At 60.9% G+C, this 17,372-nt stretch overlaps 1 protein-coding gene across 4 annotated transcripts in view; it reads right to left on the reverse strand.

Annotated features, from left to right (window-relative positions):
* Positions 1-14,279, reverse strand: part of CPSF1 (cleavage and polyadenylation specific factor 1) — a 15,341-nt gene extending 1,062 nt beyond the window's left edge. For 2 of the 4 annotated variants that reach the window (XM_061172032.1, XM_061172035.1), the window contains exons 1-33: positions 13,950-14,279; positions 7,275-7,302; positions 7,040-7,182; positions 6,859-6,939; positions 6,610-6,761; positions 6,375-6,521; positions 6,072-6,211; positions 5,888-5,998; positions 5,710-5,803; positions 5,537-5,624; positions 5,343-5,465; positions 5,209-5,260; positions 5,031-5,125; positions 4,822-4,896; positions 4,660-4,740; positions 4,496-4,585; positions 4,171-4,281; positions 3,951-4,092; positions 3,687-3,865; positions 3,476-3,612; positions 3,219-3,393; positions 2,929-3,135; positions 2,770-2,859; positions 2,535-2,678; positions 2,299-2,451; positions 1,392-1,508; positions 1,209-1,299; positions 1,053-1,137; positions 826-967; positions 578-730; positions 324-500; positions 172-238; positions 55-102 (exon numbers count right to left, since the gene is read on the reverse strand). In XM_061172032.1, the coding sequence (XP_061028015.1) occupies positions 55-102; positions 172-238; positions 324-500; positions 578-730; positions 826-967; positions 1,053-1,137; positions 1,209-1,299; positions 1,392-1,508; positions 2,299-2,451; positions 2,535-2,678; positions 2,770-2,859; positions 2,929-3,135; positions 3,219-3,393; positions 3,476-3,612; positions 3,687-3,865; positions 3,951-4,092; positions 4,171-4,281; positions 4,496-4,585; positions 4,660-4,740; positions 4,822-4,896; positions 5,031-5,125; positions 5,209-5,260; positions 5,343-5,465; positions 5,537-5,624; positions 5,710-5,803; positions 5,888-5,998; positions 6,072-6,211; positions 6,375-6,521; positions 6,610-6,761; positions 6,859-6,939; positions 7,040-7,182; positions 7,275-7,302; positions 13,950-14,093 (3,862 nt within the window). In that variant the 5' untranslated portion in view covers positions 14,094-14,279. The remainder of the gene's footprint in view (positions 1-54; positions 103-171; positions 239-323; positions 501-577; positions 731-825; positions 968-1,052; positions 1,138-1,208; positions 1,300-1,391; positions 1,509-2,298; positions 2,452-2,534; positions 2,679-2,769; positions 2,860-2,928; positions 3,136-3,218; positions 3,394-3,475; positions 3,613-3,686; positions 3,866-3,950; positions 4,093-4,170; positions 4,282-4,495; positions 4,586-4,659; positions 4,741-4,821; positions 4,897-5,030; positions 5,126-5,208; positions 5,261-5,342; positions 5,466-5,536; positions 5,625-5,709; positions 5,804-5,887; positions 5,999-6,071; positions 6,212-6,374; positions 6,522-6,609; positions 6,762-6,858; positions 6,940-7,039; positions 7,183-7,274; positions 7,303-13,949) is intronic. The other 2 variants (XM_061172033.1, XM_061172034.1) reach the window with 2 other exon arrangements.
* Between the last annotated feature and the right edge of the window lie 3,093 nt (positions 14,280-17,372).

Genomic DNA, 17,372 nt, shown 5'->3' on the forward strand with positions numbered 1-17,372 from the left:
TGCCCGGCCCCATGCCCGACCCCCTGCCCAGGAGAGGGTGGAGGGAGCACTCACCCTCTGGCAGGTACATGTAGACCATGAGGTTGCGGTCACGGTCGGACACTAGGGAACAGAGCCCACGGTCAGCCCCAGCCCCAGCGAGGTCCCGGGGACCCCAGCCCCCGCGCTCACCCAGGAAGCCCAGCTGGGCGTTGTCCACCATGAAGTCCACGCTGTACACTTCCAGGGGCTTGGCGTCCTGAGGACGGGAGGGGAGACACGGACGTCAGGGTGGGCCTGGGGCAGCACCCACCCACCTGCTGTGCAGCCCAGCCCCTCGGTACCCGGGACACAAGGCTCAGCGTCTTGCTCTCCTCCTGGTAGCGTAGCAGCGAGATGCTCTTCATGACGTCCGCGGCCAGGATGAAGTTCTTGACGCTGATCATCTGGTGGATGTAGAGCTGTGTGTCGATGAAGGCCATGCCTGTCAGCTCGCTGGCCCGCAGGCTCCACAGGAAGATCTGGGGGGTGGGGGGGGGTGGGTGGTGAGTGGTGGGCAGTGAGTGGTGGGCGCTCGGGTGGGCGGAGAGGGGCACACCTTCTGGCCGATGGCTGACACCAGGTGGCCATTGCAGTGGCACAGGGCGGTCACGGGCCCCTTCTGCTCCTTCTCATACAAGACCTTGAACTTGTTCTTGGTCAGGGGCTGGCCGGGCTCGGGCACCACCTCGATCACGTCCATGATCAGGATCTATCAGGGAAGGCGGGGGCGGGGTGATTCACAGAGGTTGCGTGCAGGCCGCTGGGCACTGCCTGCCTCCCTCCCACCCCCTGCTGGCCACTTACCCGCCCTCGGCACGTGACCTCCTCCCCTTGCATGAGGCAGGTCCCGGCAGCTACGTAGCCCTTGAGGCCCGACACGGTTTCCTCACTGCGCAGGGACACCGTCTTCATGCAGGTCACATGCTCCCACTCCTCCAGCTCGATCCTGCATCAGCCCAGGTCAGGACACCAGCCTAGGCCAGGACACCAGCCCAGGCCAGCCACCAGCCCCGACCTGGGCCCAGCCTCACCTGGCATTGGGGATGGCCTCCCAGCTGACTGGGGAGATGAGCTGGATGGAGAAGGCCTCCTGCTGAGGGTGGATGTAACGGTCATCTGCACGGACAAAGGGGTGACAGTCAGGGAGGGTGACCCCGAGAACGGGCCCAGCCTGGGGCACCTCGCACCTCTCTCAATGGTCTCAAACTCCTTCTCCTCGCCCGTCATGCGCGGGATGCGGGTACACGGCGTGTTGGTGCTGGTGGCAACAGCATACACCTGGGGGGGGGGTGGAGGGTGTCACATGCCAGAGGCCGGGCCCCCAGGCCCCAAAGGTCCCTGGCGTGGTGGGGCGGGGGACGGTGTCAGACCTTGGACTCCACATGGTAAGCCACATAGTGGGCCGTGCAGCGCAGCGGGATCTTCCTGACAGGCCACGGGGCATCGTAGGACAAGTAGGCAGGCAAGACACTGATCCTCAGCTCGCCCTGGGTGGGGCAGGGGGTTAGCGAGGGCTGGCACACCCCAAAGGCCAAGCCGATGAACCCAGGCCTCCAAGGGCTCCCTTGGGTCAGCCCTCAGCTCTGCTGGAATGGGTGGCAAGGGACCGCAGCGTCCAGGCAAGGCCTTGGAGAGACCATGGCCCACTGTCCTGTGCTTCATGGGCTTCCCATCCCTTCAGCCAAGCTCACCCAGGGCTGGGACACTGGCCACAGCTGTGGTCTGGGCCAGGACAAGGGAGGAGCCAGGCTCAGGGGGTGCTGGAGGCCGCAGGCAAAGGGTGGGTGGCACACACACAGGCCACGCCAGGGTCTGCACCAACAAGCACGGCTGCCCTGCCGGGGCCCCGAGCCGGTTTCCTCCGCCCACGGTTGTAAGCGCGCCAGCACCTACAGAGCACCTACCACGTCACCATCACTGAGTGCTCAGAGTGCTGACACCTTGGTGACAGGTGAAGAAACTCAGGTTCAGAGAGGGTGAGCATCTCACCCAGCCACACAGCTTCTAAGGGGCAGAGCTGGGGTCCAAGCCAGCAGAGCAGTGACTGGACCCTGGTTGCCCAGGCGGGTGCCCTTGTGGGCTACAGCCTCCAGTCCCGACTTCCCCAACTCGGCCTTGGCTCCCACCACCCTCTGGACACCCCCCGACTCTCCATTCCAGGGTGCCCCCATCCCGAGCCACTGAGGGCCTCTTTTCTGGGGCCCCAGCACCTGGTCCTGCTTGGGCAGCACCGGCGAGTGTCAGAGAGCCAGGCTGGGCCGCATGGGGCCTCCCTACCTGTCTGTTGAAGTACAGGAAGCCGCGGGGGCAGTTGACGTTGTGGAATGGGGCGAAGGAGTCGATGGGGCCATCGATGCCCATGGGGTGCAGCCGCAGGGCCCCCCGGCCAGTCACCAGGAGCCAGTGGGGCGAGGGGCCGCAGATGAACACCTGGGGGCAGGCAGCGTGAGGAGGCTGCTGGGGCCGGAGCCCTGTCGGCCCCAGCCCAGGCTCCCTTGGAGCCGCCAGCCTACCCCAGAGTAGCCATAAATGTCCTCAAAGTAGCGGAACCGCGCCACACGGCCTCGGGCCCCAGCGCCCTCCTCAGCGCTGCCACCTTCTGCCTTCTTCTTGGACGGCTTTGGCTTCTTCTCTCGGAAGTTGATGCTGTGCGGGACCTGGGGGGGGCACTGCTGCTGTGAGGGCCAGGTCCCGCCCCCACCCCTGCTCCACATCCTCCCCACACCCAGCACGGCCCAGACACTGCACCTTCTTGAAGCGAACTTTGAGGTTCCCCTGGCCGAGCTGTGAGTCGTGGGGGAAGGCCTCATAAACGAGCAGCTCCTGGTCCACGTGCACCTGGGGGCATGTGGGGCGTCAGGGGGCGGGGGCTGTGCAGAGCCCAGGGGCGGGCAGGGCCACACTCACCAGCAAGTAGGGCCTGCGCTGGCGGCTCCCCAGCGCCACCAGCAGCACCTCCTTGACGAGGGGCAGCTCGCCCTGGCGCGTGGCCTCCTCCTTCCGGGCCTCGCCCTGGGTGGTGGGCTGACCAAAGGAGCTGTCCACCAGGACCCGCTGCCCCACAGGGAAGTTCTTCACCAGGAACACCAGCCGCCAGTCGGGGAGCTGGTAGATCTGCGGGGACAGCGGCAGTTAGCTGGGCGGGGCGGGGCACAAGCGGGGGACGGGGGCCACGCTGGACACGGGGCGCCACCCACCTCCATGGTTCCGTTCTCCCGCACCAGCAGGCACCAGTGGGTGGGCTCAGCCCGGAAGGGGGTGGGGTCCCGGTCGGCGGGGGGCTGGCTGCTCCTGCGGGCCTCCTCCTTGCTGGGGCTGAAGAGGGAGCCCGAGTCCCCGTAAAGCATCTCCTCCTCGTCATCCACCGTGGGGCTGGGGGCCAGCAGACACGTCAGTCACAGGCAGCCTGCCCCAGGGACCCCGGTCCCAGCCTGCAGCCCAGCCCCGCACACACCTGGTCTCTGAGCCCTGGCACTCGGCCTCTGAGCCGCTGCGGCCGCCCATCTCGTCGCGGGCCCCGCCCAGGCGGCTCTCGGTGGTGAACATGCCGCTGACGTCCCGGTACACGCAGAGCGTAATCACCTTGGACTGCTGCGGGGATAGGGGGGCTCAGTGGGGGGGGGCGGGGGGGTCAGCAGGCCCCAGGGACGGAGGAGGGAGCCTACGTGGTGCAGCGGGGGCTTGTGCAGCGCCAGGCGGTGGTGGCGGCCCCCATACGAGTCACTCTTGAGCAGGAACATGGTGATGTGGCCCTCAGCACTCATGATGACCACGTAGGGGTCGGCCACGGCGCACTGCACGATGGGGGAGCCCAGGTCCACGGGGATGAAGTGCAGCTGGTTCACTGCGGACACAGGCTGGTCAGCAAAGGGCAGTCGGCACGCACTAGCCCTGGACCCCATCCCGCCTGCCCGCGTGGCCCAGCCCACCTCCTTCCAACAGGCGGATGCCGAGTGGCGACACTTGCACGATGTAGCGACTGTCCCCGATGTTGCCAGCAAAGACTGTGGGGCCCTGCGTGGCGAAGCCGCTGGTGTCCAGCTCCATGATCTCCTGCCCCGTCTGTAGGATCTGTGGGTGACGGTGGGTGAGGTGCACCCCCCACCAGCGGCCCCCCCCCGCCCCAGGCTGCCGGGCGGGCCCCATCACCATGGTGGAGTCTTCCCGGCTCAGGATAAGGAACCCGTGTCTCCGCCCATCGTCATCTGCTTCGGGGGCGCTGGGCTCCTGCTCCGCCCCCTCCCCCTTAGTGGTCTCCTCCTGTGAAGGCAGAAGGAGAGCAGGAATCCCACCGCCCAGCCCCAGGTGCTTGGAGCGCCGAGCCAGAGCAAGCCCGTAGCCAAGCCCGCCTGAGCTGCACGGCAGAGCCCGGTGCTGGGACCGGCGGCCTCCGGGCCACCCACACACGGGCCAGGTGGGCAGCAGCACTGCGCCCCCGCACCACCCAGGCCTCGCCAACCTGGGGCGCACCTACCTGCTCCTTACGCACAGGGGCGATGACTGTCCACATGTCATAGCAGCCAGGAAGCTCAAAGGTGGTCACCACCTGGGGCCGGATGCTCTTCTGGAAGGACACAAGGGGTGTCAGCAAGCGCACCCGGGCCCCGCCAGGAGGCGCCACCCCTGCCCCCAACACACCTGCAGCACCGACAGGGCCCCGTTCTTCCCGTAGCCGGAGCACACCACGATCTCCAGGTCTGGCTCGGGACTGTTCTGAAACTGCATGGGGGGCGGGGGGGTGAGGACGGCACCTCCCTGCTGTGCAACCTGCCCCCCGCCACCTCGCCCCCGACCGGGCACCTCTTCAGAGAGGAAGGCGGGCTCGCCCATGGCAGCGTTGGCACAGGGTCCGATGTTGAGGATGCTGTCACACACCTGCGGGCACAGCAGTGGTCAGGTGGGCAGGCGGGTAGGTGGGCAGGAGGGCAGGCGGGCACGAGGGCAGGCAGGGAGGAGGGCAGGCGGGCCAGCAGGCCGGCGGGCGGCGACCCCTCTATGCCCAGCCTCACCTCAAAGGAGTAAGTGGCCAGCTGTGTGCCTGACTGGGCTTCGCTGCCGTACACCTCAATCTCGTCCACCTCGTCCTGCGGCACTGACTTGCCCCCTACAGCATGTGGAAAGGCCACCTGAGCCCACCTGGCTGCCCAGTCCAGCCCCCGCCCTCGGCCCTCACCTGACGGCCCTCACCTGACCAGCCGGCTGTGGCGTCCACGCGCTTCTTCTTGGAGGGCGGCTCCTCCTGTGAGGCAGGTGGGGCGGTGAGCAGCCCCCCGAGGCCGCCCCGCACGGGAGGGCAGCGTCCCCACAGGCCCCACACCCACCTTGTCGGCAACCTCTCGGGTGGTGCCGGCCGGGGGCTCCTGCAGCTTTTCCGTGTACTTGAGGAGCAGGGAGTTGCCCAGGCGAGAGCCAAGGAACAGATATCCGGGCTCCATGGTGACCATCTGAAGGCAGGATGGGGGTGAGGGCGGGGCCCAGCCCGGACCCGGGGCCGCCCCCCCGAGACCCCACTCACGCTCGTGGTGAGGACGCTGGCGGCGGCCTTGTCGAAGTGGAAGGCGCGGACGCTGCGCATGCCGTCCGTGATGAGCGTCAGCACGTAGCTGCCGGGAGGGGCACGCTGAGCTGGCGCGGGGGGACCACACCACCCGCCGGAGAGGACGGGGCTCCCTGGAGGGGGAGACTCACATCTCGCCGCCCTTGAGGGAGATGACCATCTTGTCGTAGGAGATGAAGGCTGCCTGGGCACAGTCCAGGGTGATCCGCACGCCCTCCTGGGTGCCTGTGGTGGGGAGTCAGCCGGACCCGGCAGCCACCCGCCCCTCCCCCCGCCCCCGCCCCTCGGCCCCGTCACCCTGACACTCACGCAGGGGGAAGGCAGTGGTGCCGGTGGTGAGGCTGTTGAGGGCCACGCCGTAGGGGGGGACGCTCTGGTTCAGATATAGCAGCGAGTTGACAGCAAAGACCACCACCCCGCCTGGAGATGGACATGCTGGTGGGTGGGGCCCAGTGCTCTCCGTACCCACCCTCTCCAAGCAGCCCCACCTCACCTATGGGCTTGGGCACGGCAAGGGCCTGGGTGCAGTCAAAAGGCAGGCTGGTGAGGGACCAGATGACGGGGTGGACCTTCTGCGTGATGTTCAGCGAAATGGCCACGATGGAGCACGTGTCCTGCCGCACAGCCACCCGCCTGGGACCACGACAGCGGGTCGGCCAGGGGGCCAGTCACAGCACGTCAGTCCCCAGTCCCGCGCCACTGAGACTCGCCCGGCCCCTCCCTCCCTCCCTCCCCCGGGGCGGGCCTCTCTCCGGGTCAGGGCCACAGCCATGGCCACAGCAGCACAGGGCCTCACCCAGGCCAGGTCTGGTTGGGCTCAAACAGGATGAGCAGGGTGGGCTCGTAGTAGCCGTGCAGGAACTGCAGGTCGACAATGTTGAGAAGCTTCTCGTCCAGGGCCCTCACGTCAATGATGTAGCTGGGCAGGAAGCTGGACCTCTGCCTGGGGGCAAAGGGCTTCAGCTGGGGAGGGGCACGGGGAGGGGAACCCGGGCTCGGCAGCGCCTCCCCTGCCCTGCCCGGGCACTCACCCCTCACCCACGAGCCCCTCGTGCTCCTCGGCCAGGCTCTCCCTGCGGAAGGGCAGGACCACCAGCCGCGTGCCGTAGATGAGCATGGCCGCGCAGCGCCCGTCGGGGTCCACACGCACCCGCGGCGTGTGCACGTTCTGCACGAAGCCGTCCTGCGGGGGAGGGGCATCAGGCGGGCCCCGGCAGGGGACCCCACGGGGAGGCGGGGGGCGGGGCAGGGGGCGGGGCAGGGGGCGGGGCTAGGCCTACCCGCAGCTCAGGCTCCTCAAAGTAGTGCAGAGACAGGGTCTTGAGGTCGTGGGTGCCCGGGTCGTATTCCACCACCGACAGCTGGGGGCGGCAGGTCAGCACTGGGCCCGCCCACCGCAGCCCCACCGCTCTGCTCCCGCCCCCGCCTGCCCCGCCCCCGCCCCCCGCTTCCCACTCCCACCTTGGCATCCTTGAAGCTCAGGAGCAGGGCATCCCTCTTGGCGCCCGCCAGCTGCACGCTGGCCATGGACATGACGTTGCCGAAGAAAGAGAAGGAAGCCACCAGCTCCAGCTTTTCCCGGTGCTCCCGGTGCGCCTTCCCCTCTGCGGAGAGCCAGTGGGTAGGGATCTGGGCCCCGTGCCCCGGCCGCCAACCCCCAGGTGCATGGCCAGGCAGCCACCCTGCGCTCACTCACCTGCGCTCCTGTCATTCTTGGTCGGCACCTGTAGGAGGGAGAAGGAGGGAGGGCAGTGAGGGGCGCACCTCACGGAGGGACAGGAGAAGACCACCCAAGGCCGGCCCTGCAGCCAGGAGTGCCACAGGGCTCGCGACCAGACACTGCTGGAGACGGCCGTGCCCACAGACTCACACTGGCATCTGGGGTCCCCAGCCCGCCCCAGGGCTCCTCCTCAGGAAGCTCCCCACCCAGCTTCCCCAGCAGCCGTCCCGACACGGGACGCTCAGGGTCAAAGGATGGACAGCACTCTCTGTGCACCCCCAAAGCACCCCAGACTCACCCTGGGCCCAGCCATGGCTGCCACCAGCTGCCAATGACATGTGATTGCTATGAAGAAGGAACCCCGGCTCTGCTGACATGCCGGGCGCACCCCTGAGTCCGAACTGGGCGTGACGGTGACCCCAACACAGGGCTATGGCCCTCGCCCCATCTGTGTCCTACCGACTACCTTCCCCAGGGCAGGAGGGTGTCTGCAAGTGAGCCTGGCGACATTTGAAAGGATACTACACCACAACCAAGTTGCTATTCCAGGCATGCAAAGTCAGTTTACCACAAAAATGCCCATCGCTACAATCTACCAAAGTCTCAAAATTAAGGAGAAAAATCATGTATTGTTTTCAATGGATATGAAAAACATTTGATAAAATTTAGACCCATTCATGATAGAAATTCTTACTAACCCAAGAATACAACTTCCTTAATCAAATAAAGGTCATCCACAGTAAATCTATAACAAGTGTCGCACGTGAACTACAATGTGAAAGTCGCCCTTCAGATGAGGACTAGGCCAGGACACCCTCTCCCCTCGCCAGACACAAGGTCAAGACACAGAGACCAACTGCAATTCTGTACAGACGCAAGACACAGAGTAAAAATGTAAATCCATTTTAAGAGACGTAGGGACATAATCAAATGGTCTAACACACCACTGGCAACACAGAAGGACGGAGGGAGGAAAAGGACAGAACCCAAAACTGAAGAAATGACCAAAAATATTCCAATAAGAAGCATCGGCCTACAGATTCAAGGTCAGCCAGCAAGTCCCGAAGCAGGGTAAATACAAAGAAGCACATCGCAGTTGAAAGATAGGAAACCAAAGACAAAGACAAGTATCATAAAAGTGGTCAGAGGCAAAAAGAGACAACACCTTCATAAAAACTGATATTCAGGGACTTCCCTGGTGGTCCAGTGGTTAAGACCCCGCACTCCCAATGCAGGGGGCCCTGGTTCGATCCCTGGTCGGGGAACTAAGATCCCACACGCATGCCACAACTAAGAAGCCCGCCTGCCGCAACGAAGATCCCACGTGTCGCAGGTAAGACCCGGTGCAGCCAAAATAAATAAACAAATAAATAAATATTTTAAAAAACAAACTGATTTTCAACAGAAACTACAGAAGCCAGTGCTTTAAAGTGATGAAAGAAAGAAGTCAACCTAGAATTCTAAACCCAGTGAAAATATCCCTCAAAAAGGAAGTTGAAATAAAAACATTTTCAGACAAACAAAAGTGGAACAAATTCACTGACAGCAGAAACACTCTTCAAGAATTACTAATGGAAGGTCTTCAGGCTGAAGACCCCAAAGGATAAAAAAAGACTACAACCTACTGAATAGAATAAGAATCCATGAGCCTGTGGTGTTATAAAGAAAGGAATGAATACGGGGAGAAAGGAAAGCCCACCAAGAAGGTAGCAGAGAGGGTGGGGTCAGGAAAAGCACCGCAGTGGTGTCACCATCACCATGGATGCTGACAAACACAATCACTGCTGCTGAAACTGGAAGAGGAAGGTCTGAGCAGTAAGACGGCATTTATGGCCTCAAAGTCCCAACATCCCAGTGGGAAAGCTGGCGGGCTGCTCACCCCACCAAGCCACCTACACCAGCACCCAGTGACTGCACCAAGGAGCATCACAGGACACGCTGGCCAGATGTGACCAGGCCTGAACTACACCAGCACCAGCGTCCAGGTTCAGACCACTGGCCTGTGGTTCTGCAGAGACTCTGGTACTGTCTGAACGCATGCGACACGCTGACCTCTAGGAGCCAAGGGGTCCCGGCCTGCAACTTATCCTCCAGGTCCAGGAAAAAAAGACAGAGATACGGCACAATGTTCACCTTTGGGACTCTGGGTGAGCGTCCACAGGAAATCTTTGTGCTTTTGCAACTTTTCTGGGTCTGAAATTATGTAAAACCGAAGTGCTAACAACAACAGTCATGTTCTGCAGAGCTCCTAACCTATGCAGGAGCAAAACCTGTGACAACAGAACAAAGCGTGGGGGTCAAGAGGATAAAGGGTTACAAGGACTCTGTGTAGTTTGGGGAAGCTCAGTGGAGCCAGATGGTAATAAACCACAGAGACCTGTTGTGGCCTCAAAGGTAGCTAATTAGAAAATAATGCGGGCTTCCCTGGAGGCGCAGTGGTTGGGAGTCCGCCTGCCAATGCAGGGAACACGGGTTCGAGCCCTGGGCCGGGAAGATCCCACATGCCGTGGAGCAACTAAGCTCGTGCGCCACAACTACTGAGCCTGTGCTCTAGAGCCCACGAGCCACAACTACTGAGCCCACGCGCCACAACTACTGAAGCCTGCGTGCCTAGAGCCCGTGCTCCACAACAAGAGAAGCCACCACAATGAGAAGCCCGCGCACCGCAACAAAGAGTAGCCCCCGCTCGCCACAACCAGAGAAAGCCCACGCACAGCAACGAAGGCCCAACACGGCCAAAAATAAATAAATAAAATATAAATTAATTTTTTTTAGAAATTCTTAAAAATAAATAAAATTATACATTCTTGATTTTTGGCTCTTCCATGTAAATCTGAGAATCAAGATTATGAAATCTAACAAGAAATCTTATGGCAACTTTGAGAAAAAGGACACGATTTTTGGATTCATTTGGAGAGGGTATGACATCTCTACAATATTGAGACTTCCCATCCATGGTACATTTTCTATTTACTTGAGACTGTCCTTAATTTCAAGAAAGTGCTATCCACTTTCTTTCCTCCCGGAGGTCACAGCTGCCCGGCCCTGCAAAGCAGCAAGACCTGCCGCTCCCGCAGCTGCCGGGGGTCTGCTTCCCCCAGGACTGAGGGACCAGGCACACGCCCCACCCCCACCATCTGCTCCCCACTCTCTCCTTCCCTCCTGTCACCACGGCAGCCCCTGCACTTGCACTTGATTCCTTGGGGCAGACTGAAGACAGCCTCCAGAGGGGGCTCACCACTCCCTCTTGAATCCGGGCTGGGGGTGGTGCTCTGAAGGACAGTCAGTGACAAAAGGGACGCTGTGCCCCCAGGGTCTGGCCCTGGCCACGACTGGCCGCTTCCCTCAACGTAAGAAGCTCAACTACCTCAAGGCCGCCTGCCACGAAAACCAAGCCAGCCACGTGGAGAGAAAGGGGAGAGACATGCTCTTCAAGTCACCCAGACAAGACCCAGACCTCACAGAGCAGAGGCCAGGCGTCCCCACGGTCCCTGCTGTGCCATCCAAGCTCCCGGCCGCCCACAGGTGTGTGCCACCCTGGTGACAGTGCTGTCTGAAGCTCCAGGGCAGGCTGTCCCGCAGCAGTGCCTAGGCTGACCCCCAACACGCTCACCCACCCGAGGACTCCACCCCAGCCCGCACTCCACCTCCGGCTGCCACACACTCCACTCTCTGGTGTAAGAGTTGGCAAACTTTCCTATGAAGGGCCGGGGAGCAAGTATCTGACTCAGGCTTTGCAGCCGCATCTGGTCTGTCAAGGATCTTCTGTGGAATTGTTTACAGCCCTTCAGAGGCGTGCAAGCTCCCTTGGATCTTGGTGGGCTGAGAGTGGGCTGTGCCGGGGGCCCCGCACAGGCGGCTCCTTCCCTTCGGAGCAAAATGTGCCGTCTCACTCCCCTTAAAAAATCCTGCCCTTCCTACCAGTTCCTGCTCCATTTCTTCTCCTCCCTTTGCGCAAACCTCTCCCAGGGAGCTGTCTCGGTCCACTGGTACTGGCCCTCCTCCTGCACCAGGCTCTTGGCCTCACTGGCCCGCACCCCTGCCTGCCACCAGACTTCCTCGTCGGGGTCACCAGGGGCCTCCAGGCCTCAGGACCCACCTGAGGCTCAGAAACATGGGACCCAGCATCAGGTCCCCAAACACTGCCCTCCCTCGGCCGCCAGAACACTCTCTGGCTTGGCTGCCACCTCCCTGGCCATGCCGCTCCCGACTCGTCCACGGCTTCTTCTCTTCTTCCTACCCCCTGATGCTGGGGCGCCCCAGGGGCCATCTCTGGGGTGATCGCAACCTGCTGCTACCGCGTCTAAACACCACCCACAGGCTGCAGACCCCGACTCCAGCTCCAGCCCCCAACCCCTCCTGGACATCGCCTCCGGCTGTGGCGTGAGCACCTCGAAGTGCCGGTGGTGGCCCCAGCAGCTCCCTGCGCTGGGAGGTCCACGTGGCCCTGACCACTTCTAGATCAGGTTACAAAAGACATGCGGCTTCCAACCCGGGGGGCTAAGTCGTCCTGGGGGAGGCTGTGTGTGGTGAGCAGCCCTGTGGAGAGGCCGCACGGTGAGGAACCGACGATTCGGAAGAAAGCAGAAACCACAACCCCAGTGGGGCCTTCAGAGGACGGCGACCCCAGCCGAAGTCTCACTGCAGCCCCAAGAGACCCTGTCGGGGCCACTCCCGGCTTCCCGAGCCGAGATCCCGCGAGGCAGTGCCCGCTGCTTCACGCGGCTGAGCTTTGGGCCACCTTGTGATGCAGCAACAAGTAACTCCTACGATGTCCAAAATGAGCTCCTGACCCCAGTGCCCACGCCCTCCCCGCAGCCTTCTCCCTTCTCAGATGCCGGCAACTCTGCCCTGCAGGCGCTCAGACCGAAATTCCGACCCAGGCAAAGCCTCGACCCTGAAGAGCCTCGGCATCGCCCTGGGCTCCTCTCCCCTGCCCACCGCACATCCCCACATCCGTCCGTCCTGACCCAAGCGCTTCCTGCCACCTCTAGCACCCGCTGCTCCTCCGCACAGCGGCCACAGCGACCCTGGGAGACACCGTCTGGTCAGCTCGCTCCTCTGCCCAAACCTTAATTCCCCATCTGCCTCAAGTCACCACTCAGTTCCCACAATGGCCCAGAAGCCTGCGGTGCCAATGCCCCAACCCCGGCCCGTCACCCCTCTGACCCTCTGCTCTCACCTGCTCACTCCTCCCTCCCTCTCCGCCGCTGGGCTGGTCCCGGAACACATGCCCCTACTGCCCTGGGACCTTCGGCTCTGCCTGGAAGCTCTTCTCCCCACACCATCCTCCTCGCCCACTCAAATCTCACCTGCCCAAGGAAGGGAGCTTTAGACCACGCCTGGCTTCATCCATCCTGTTGGTGGGCACAGGCACTTTCGCCTCCAGCATGTGACGTGCTGGCAGCGTGTGGTCCGCCCCCACAACCAGAACCAGAGCGCCACCACAGCAGCGGTGCTCTGAGGCAGCGCTCACCAACCCCTGCCAAGATGCTGTGAACCCATTTGTAAAACACGTAACAATGTAAAAACTTCCAGTCTGTCTCTGAAAGTTGACTGAAAACCAGTCTCAGATTTAGTAACAGCAAAGGTCCTCCTGTTCAGTGCGGAACCATATATATTTATTTGCAAAATTTCTTTTTCAGTTTTGACTGAAATTTTGACAAAAACCAAATACTGACCTCAAAACTACTGTATCGCAAAAGCTTAAACCAAGATTTTTTAACGACACGTATTCAGTCGCAAAGCTCTCACATCCTTCTATATTTTGCTTGCTTTGTCACGTGTGAATTAGTACAGCAGTACACACGTTTAACACAAAACAAACACCCATGTCCTGAGGTAGGTGCCCAGGAAGGCGGCGTCCTCCTGGCTGCCCTCTGGCCCTGTCCACCTGCTGCCCCGCGGACGACAACCCCTCCCACCCCACCTCCACTCTGCACCCCAGTACAACCCCTCACCCCCTCCCCATCCTCAATTACTTCTGGCCTGCGCACAGGCCTTCCTTCTGCCTGGAACCTACCCCCTCCCCATCCTTGCGCCTGGCTCTTACTCCCGGCTCCTACTCCCCCTTCAAGAACAGATGAGAAGCCGCCTCTTGCAAGAAGTCCCCCTGGACCAAACCTCACACCTCCGGCAACCAAAGTATCTCCTCTACCGATGGGTTCATCACACTTTACCGACCTCCGACCCACACCTACACCCAGCCTTGTTCTCTTTGCCAGGAAAGTTCTTCCCCCAACAAACTCCTACTCTGCCTAAAGGAGGCTCCTCTGATCACTCATTCTCTCCTCCATTTCCTCAGCTGCCCCTTCTGCAGGCTGCAGTGTATCTACAGGTGTGTTCGCACGTGTGCATTTGGTCAGCGGGTGTCCTCCTGCCCCAAGTTTTTGCAGGTTTTGTTCACTACTGCATCGCTACCACCTAGCACACAGCAGGTGTTCATGTAATTTGCTAAAAAAAACGAAAGAGCAAATGAGACGCGCAGGGCAGGCCTCCGAGCCCGCCAGGAGTGGGAAGAGGTCGAGGAACGCGGCAGCGAAGAGAACAGGCTCTGGACACAACCAACCACGGGGCCCGTCTGTCCTGCCTCTCTGTCTCTACCGGGCACCCCTCGCCGCGTGGCGCTGCGGCTGGAGCGGGCCTACCTACCTCGGCGTCGCGGTTGAGGCGGTACACGTAGAGCTGCGAGGTCCCGGCCACCACGAGGTTGCGCTCGCTGTTGTTAAAAAAGTTGCAATACATCGAGAACTCGAGGCCGGTGGGCGGATGCGCCTGTTTGTATACGGCGTACATGGCGCCGAGCCCGGGCTGCACAGGGCCGGAAGGCGACAGGATGAGCCGGGCCGCCGGCGCACGACCACAGGACCGACCGCCCGCCTGCCGCCCACCTAGCAGTTGGAGCCGGGTGACGGGGGACCCGTACGGCAGTGAACACGGCCCGGCAAGGCCCGGAAGCCGCGCGCCGAGGTTCCGCGTTTCTGCGCTTGCGCAGCGCCGCCAAGGCGCAGCTGCGACGGGAGCGACAGCGGCCCCTGGTGGTCTGGGGCGGCCTCGAGGCTCCGCCTCCGGAGCCCCGAAAACCGAGCTCTCTCGAGATCCAGGGTCCCGCTGCGGGCGAACGCAGGAGCGTGTTGGAAGCCGGACGGGGGCTGAGGCGGCTCAGGGCCGCCGGCCAGGGCCCTGCCCGCCCCCGGACCCCAGAATGGGGTCACCGCTGAGGGTCTCGCCCGCAGGAAGAGGCGAGGTCTTAGGCGCCCTGCCGGGTGCCGAAGCTCAGCCAGGCGAGCCTCGCAGTGTGGAGGCCGGGAGGGCAGAGACCCCCGGACATAAACAGTCGCCAAATTACGCCCCGGCAGGTGCCGCTAGTGTGGCGGACGCCCGACTAGTCCAGGGAGAGCTTCCTGGAGATGCCGTGTCCCGTCCCTGCTCAGTGTTCCCCCGCAGAGCGACCCCCCCCACCCCCACCAGAACACGCGTACTCACGACGCACGGCCCTGACTGGCACTGGCGGTCGCGTAGCTGCTGGTGGTCCCGCCGGCCCCTCTACGAGCCCCTCCCCGCAGAACGGCGCTTTTCGCGCCTCGTGCCCACTGCTCCCTCCCGAGGCCTGGCACAGTTGCCCACTTCAAGGGCCCTGGAGCTAGGACCACGCACAGCTAAGCAGTCCTCTCCTCACTTGGCAGGGACTCGCCCTAGGTACCCGCGAACAGGTCTGGGATTTAGAAACAGAATTTTTTTTTTTTTTTTTTTTTTTTTTTGGCCGCTCCGCGCGGCTTGCGGGATCTTAATCCCCCGACCAGGGATCAACCCGTGCCCCCTGCAGTGGGAGCGCGGAGTCCTAACCCCTGGACCGCCAGGGAATTCTCAAGAAACGGAATCTTAGGAAATAAAACAAGAAAGTATAGTCACACCAGAGAAAATGGCATAGAAATATGTGTTCATGTTGCATCCAGATCCACTCACTTGCTCATTTCAGCAACAAGGCTTCAAATCTGGACCCTTGAGCGGTGGACAAAGGGGTCACTTGGATGCCTGGGCAGGTGTGTGACCCCTAAGTCACAGCAAACCCCTTTAAAAGTCATAACAAAACTGAACCCTGAAAAGAGGGGTGGGCTGGGGCAGAGCTTACCCTGGGCAGGAGAGAACACCCGGAGCCCATTTCTCTAGGAGCCCCGCGCCCTTTCCTAGAATTCCTGTGACGTGTAACTGTGTCACCCGAGCCTTTGTGGGGAGCCTGCCTCCCAGACTTGCTATTTTATATAATGTATTTATATATATTTGTAGATGTGATAGAAGTCTTGGGGGAGTGGGGGCCAGCTGCTACTCTCCCCACTCAAGCCCCTTCTTGCTGTAGCAAAATAAGCCCCCTCTTCCCCTTTTCCCTTCAGGCCTTCTATTAATACATAGCCCCCTGGAAGGCTGGTTTAAGGCAGTCTGAGTATTGGGATCAGGTACCAATGAAGAATCACGACTTATCTCGCTCCCTTGTAAACCATTATTTGAGTTTTTGTCCTAGTGTAATTACTTTATCCCTCGATTTTTGAGAAACTGGTCCTTTTGTCATTTGTCATGTTTCCCTCCCTCCAAATCTTGATCTGGGAATAGCAGAGATATGTCCCCCGCCACACCCCCCACCCCTGCCCAACATAAAAGTGGTACCCGTTTGTCTCCATACAGAGCAGGGGCTTCTGCTTCTGTTCTGGTCTTGACCCCAGAGACTTGCCTTCCTCTGGCTGACCATTTTTAAAATAATCTGAATTTACACTCAGAGATATTCAGCCTGTCAGCTCCCCTTTTAAAAAATCAAAGATATGCTTTCATCTCAGTGAGAGCATGTCTCCAAGCAAAGGCTCCTTTATTCCGGTCATCCTGAACCAGGTGGGTGACTGTTTCAGAGGTTTTCTCTTTTGCCCAAACTCCACCTAATAAAGTTCTGATAGCATGAAAAAAAAAAAAAAAAAAGTCGTAACAAAAACTGTAGCCAGAGCCACCCTGAGGATGTACTAGAGGAGGGAGCAGGGGCAGAGCTGCGGCTGTGGCCAGAACACTAACTCTCTTCATCCAAGTCAGATGGGCATAGTCACGGCACCCACAGTGCAGGGCATCTGTGATGGATAAACAGGTCAGTGGCCACAGAGCCCTCAGACTCGAGCCTGGCATGTGGCAAGTGCCCTGACACAGGAATGAGAGTTTGTCTGTGGGAGAGAGGTGGTCGGTGCAGAGAGAGGCAGGGACACTGAAGGAGCACAGAGCTGGGAGAGCAGAAGCGGGCGGGGTGCAGCTCCATTCCAGGCAGACAGGAGGAGAAGGGGGGCAGAGGGGCTGGGAGGTTGTGGGGCTGCCAGCAGGAAAGCAGATGTGGGCCTGCCTGGTGGACGTACTTCTTCAATGGGAAATTTAAGGAGGCTGTCAGTGGAAGTGGGGGCTCAAAGTTGCTCGAGAGGGACGGTGATGGGCTGGAGGATGGTGCAAGGCTGGGGGGTGGGAGGGGTGATGGGGCGGCCAGTACAAGAAGCCAGTTGAAGCTCACATAACAGATTCTTCCCTAGAGACTTCAGAGGAGCACAGCCTGCTGACCCCTTGATTTCAGACTTCTGCCTCCAGAACTCTGAGAAAATAAATTTCTGACATCCTAAGGCACCCAGTGTGTGGTGGGCTGTGCTACAGCCCTAGGAAACTACCACGCGGGGACTCTGAGGATGGACACTTCTGCTGAGGACAGTGGAGCAGAATAGTAGAGGCCTGGGCCTCACTGAGGGTTGCCACACACTCTGGTCTGATTATCTCCAGGCCCATTTTTCATGAGAGAGAAACAAGCCCGCATCTGTGTAAGTGCTGCTGCTTGTTTTGTTTTTTCTGCTACAAGCAAACAAATTTGATTCCTGATTGGACCCCAGGTCCTACCTGCGGCCCACAGACCCTGGCCCATTTCTCTGGCTTTGCTTCCCATGCATTACAGATGAGGGGACTGAGGCTGGCTACTTGGAGGTCCCTGAGCTCAGCTATCCTGGCTCCTCATCAGGCACCAGGCACTGCTGTGGGGAGAGATACTGCCCCACCTGTCGACCTGTC

Source organism: Eubalaena glacialis, chromosome 17 (genome assembly GCF_028564815.1).
Source record: "Eubalaena glacialis isolate mEubGla1 chromosome 17, mEubGla1.1.hap2.+ XY, whole genome shotgun sequence".
Lineage (NCBI taxonomy): Eukaryota > Metazoa > Chordata > Mammalia > Artiodactyla > Balaenidae > Eubalaena > Eubalaena glacialis.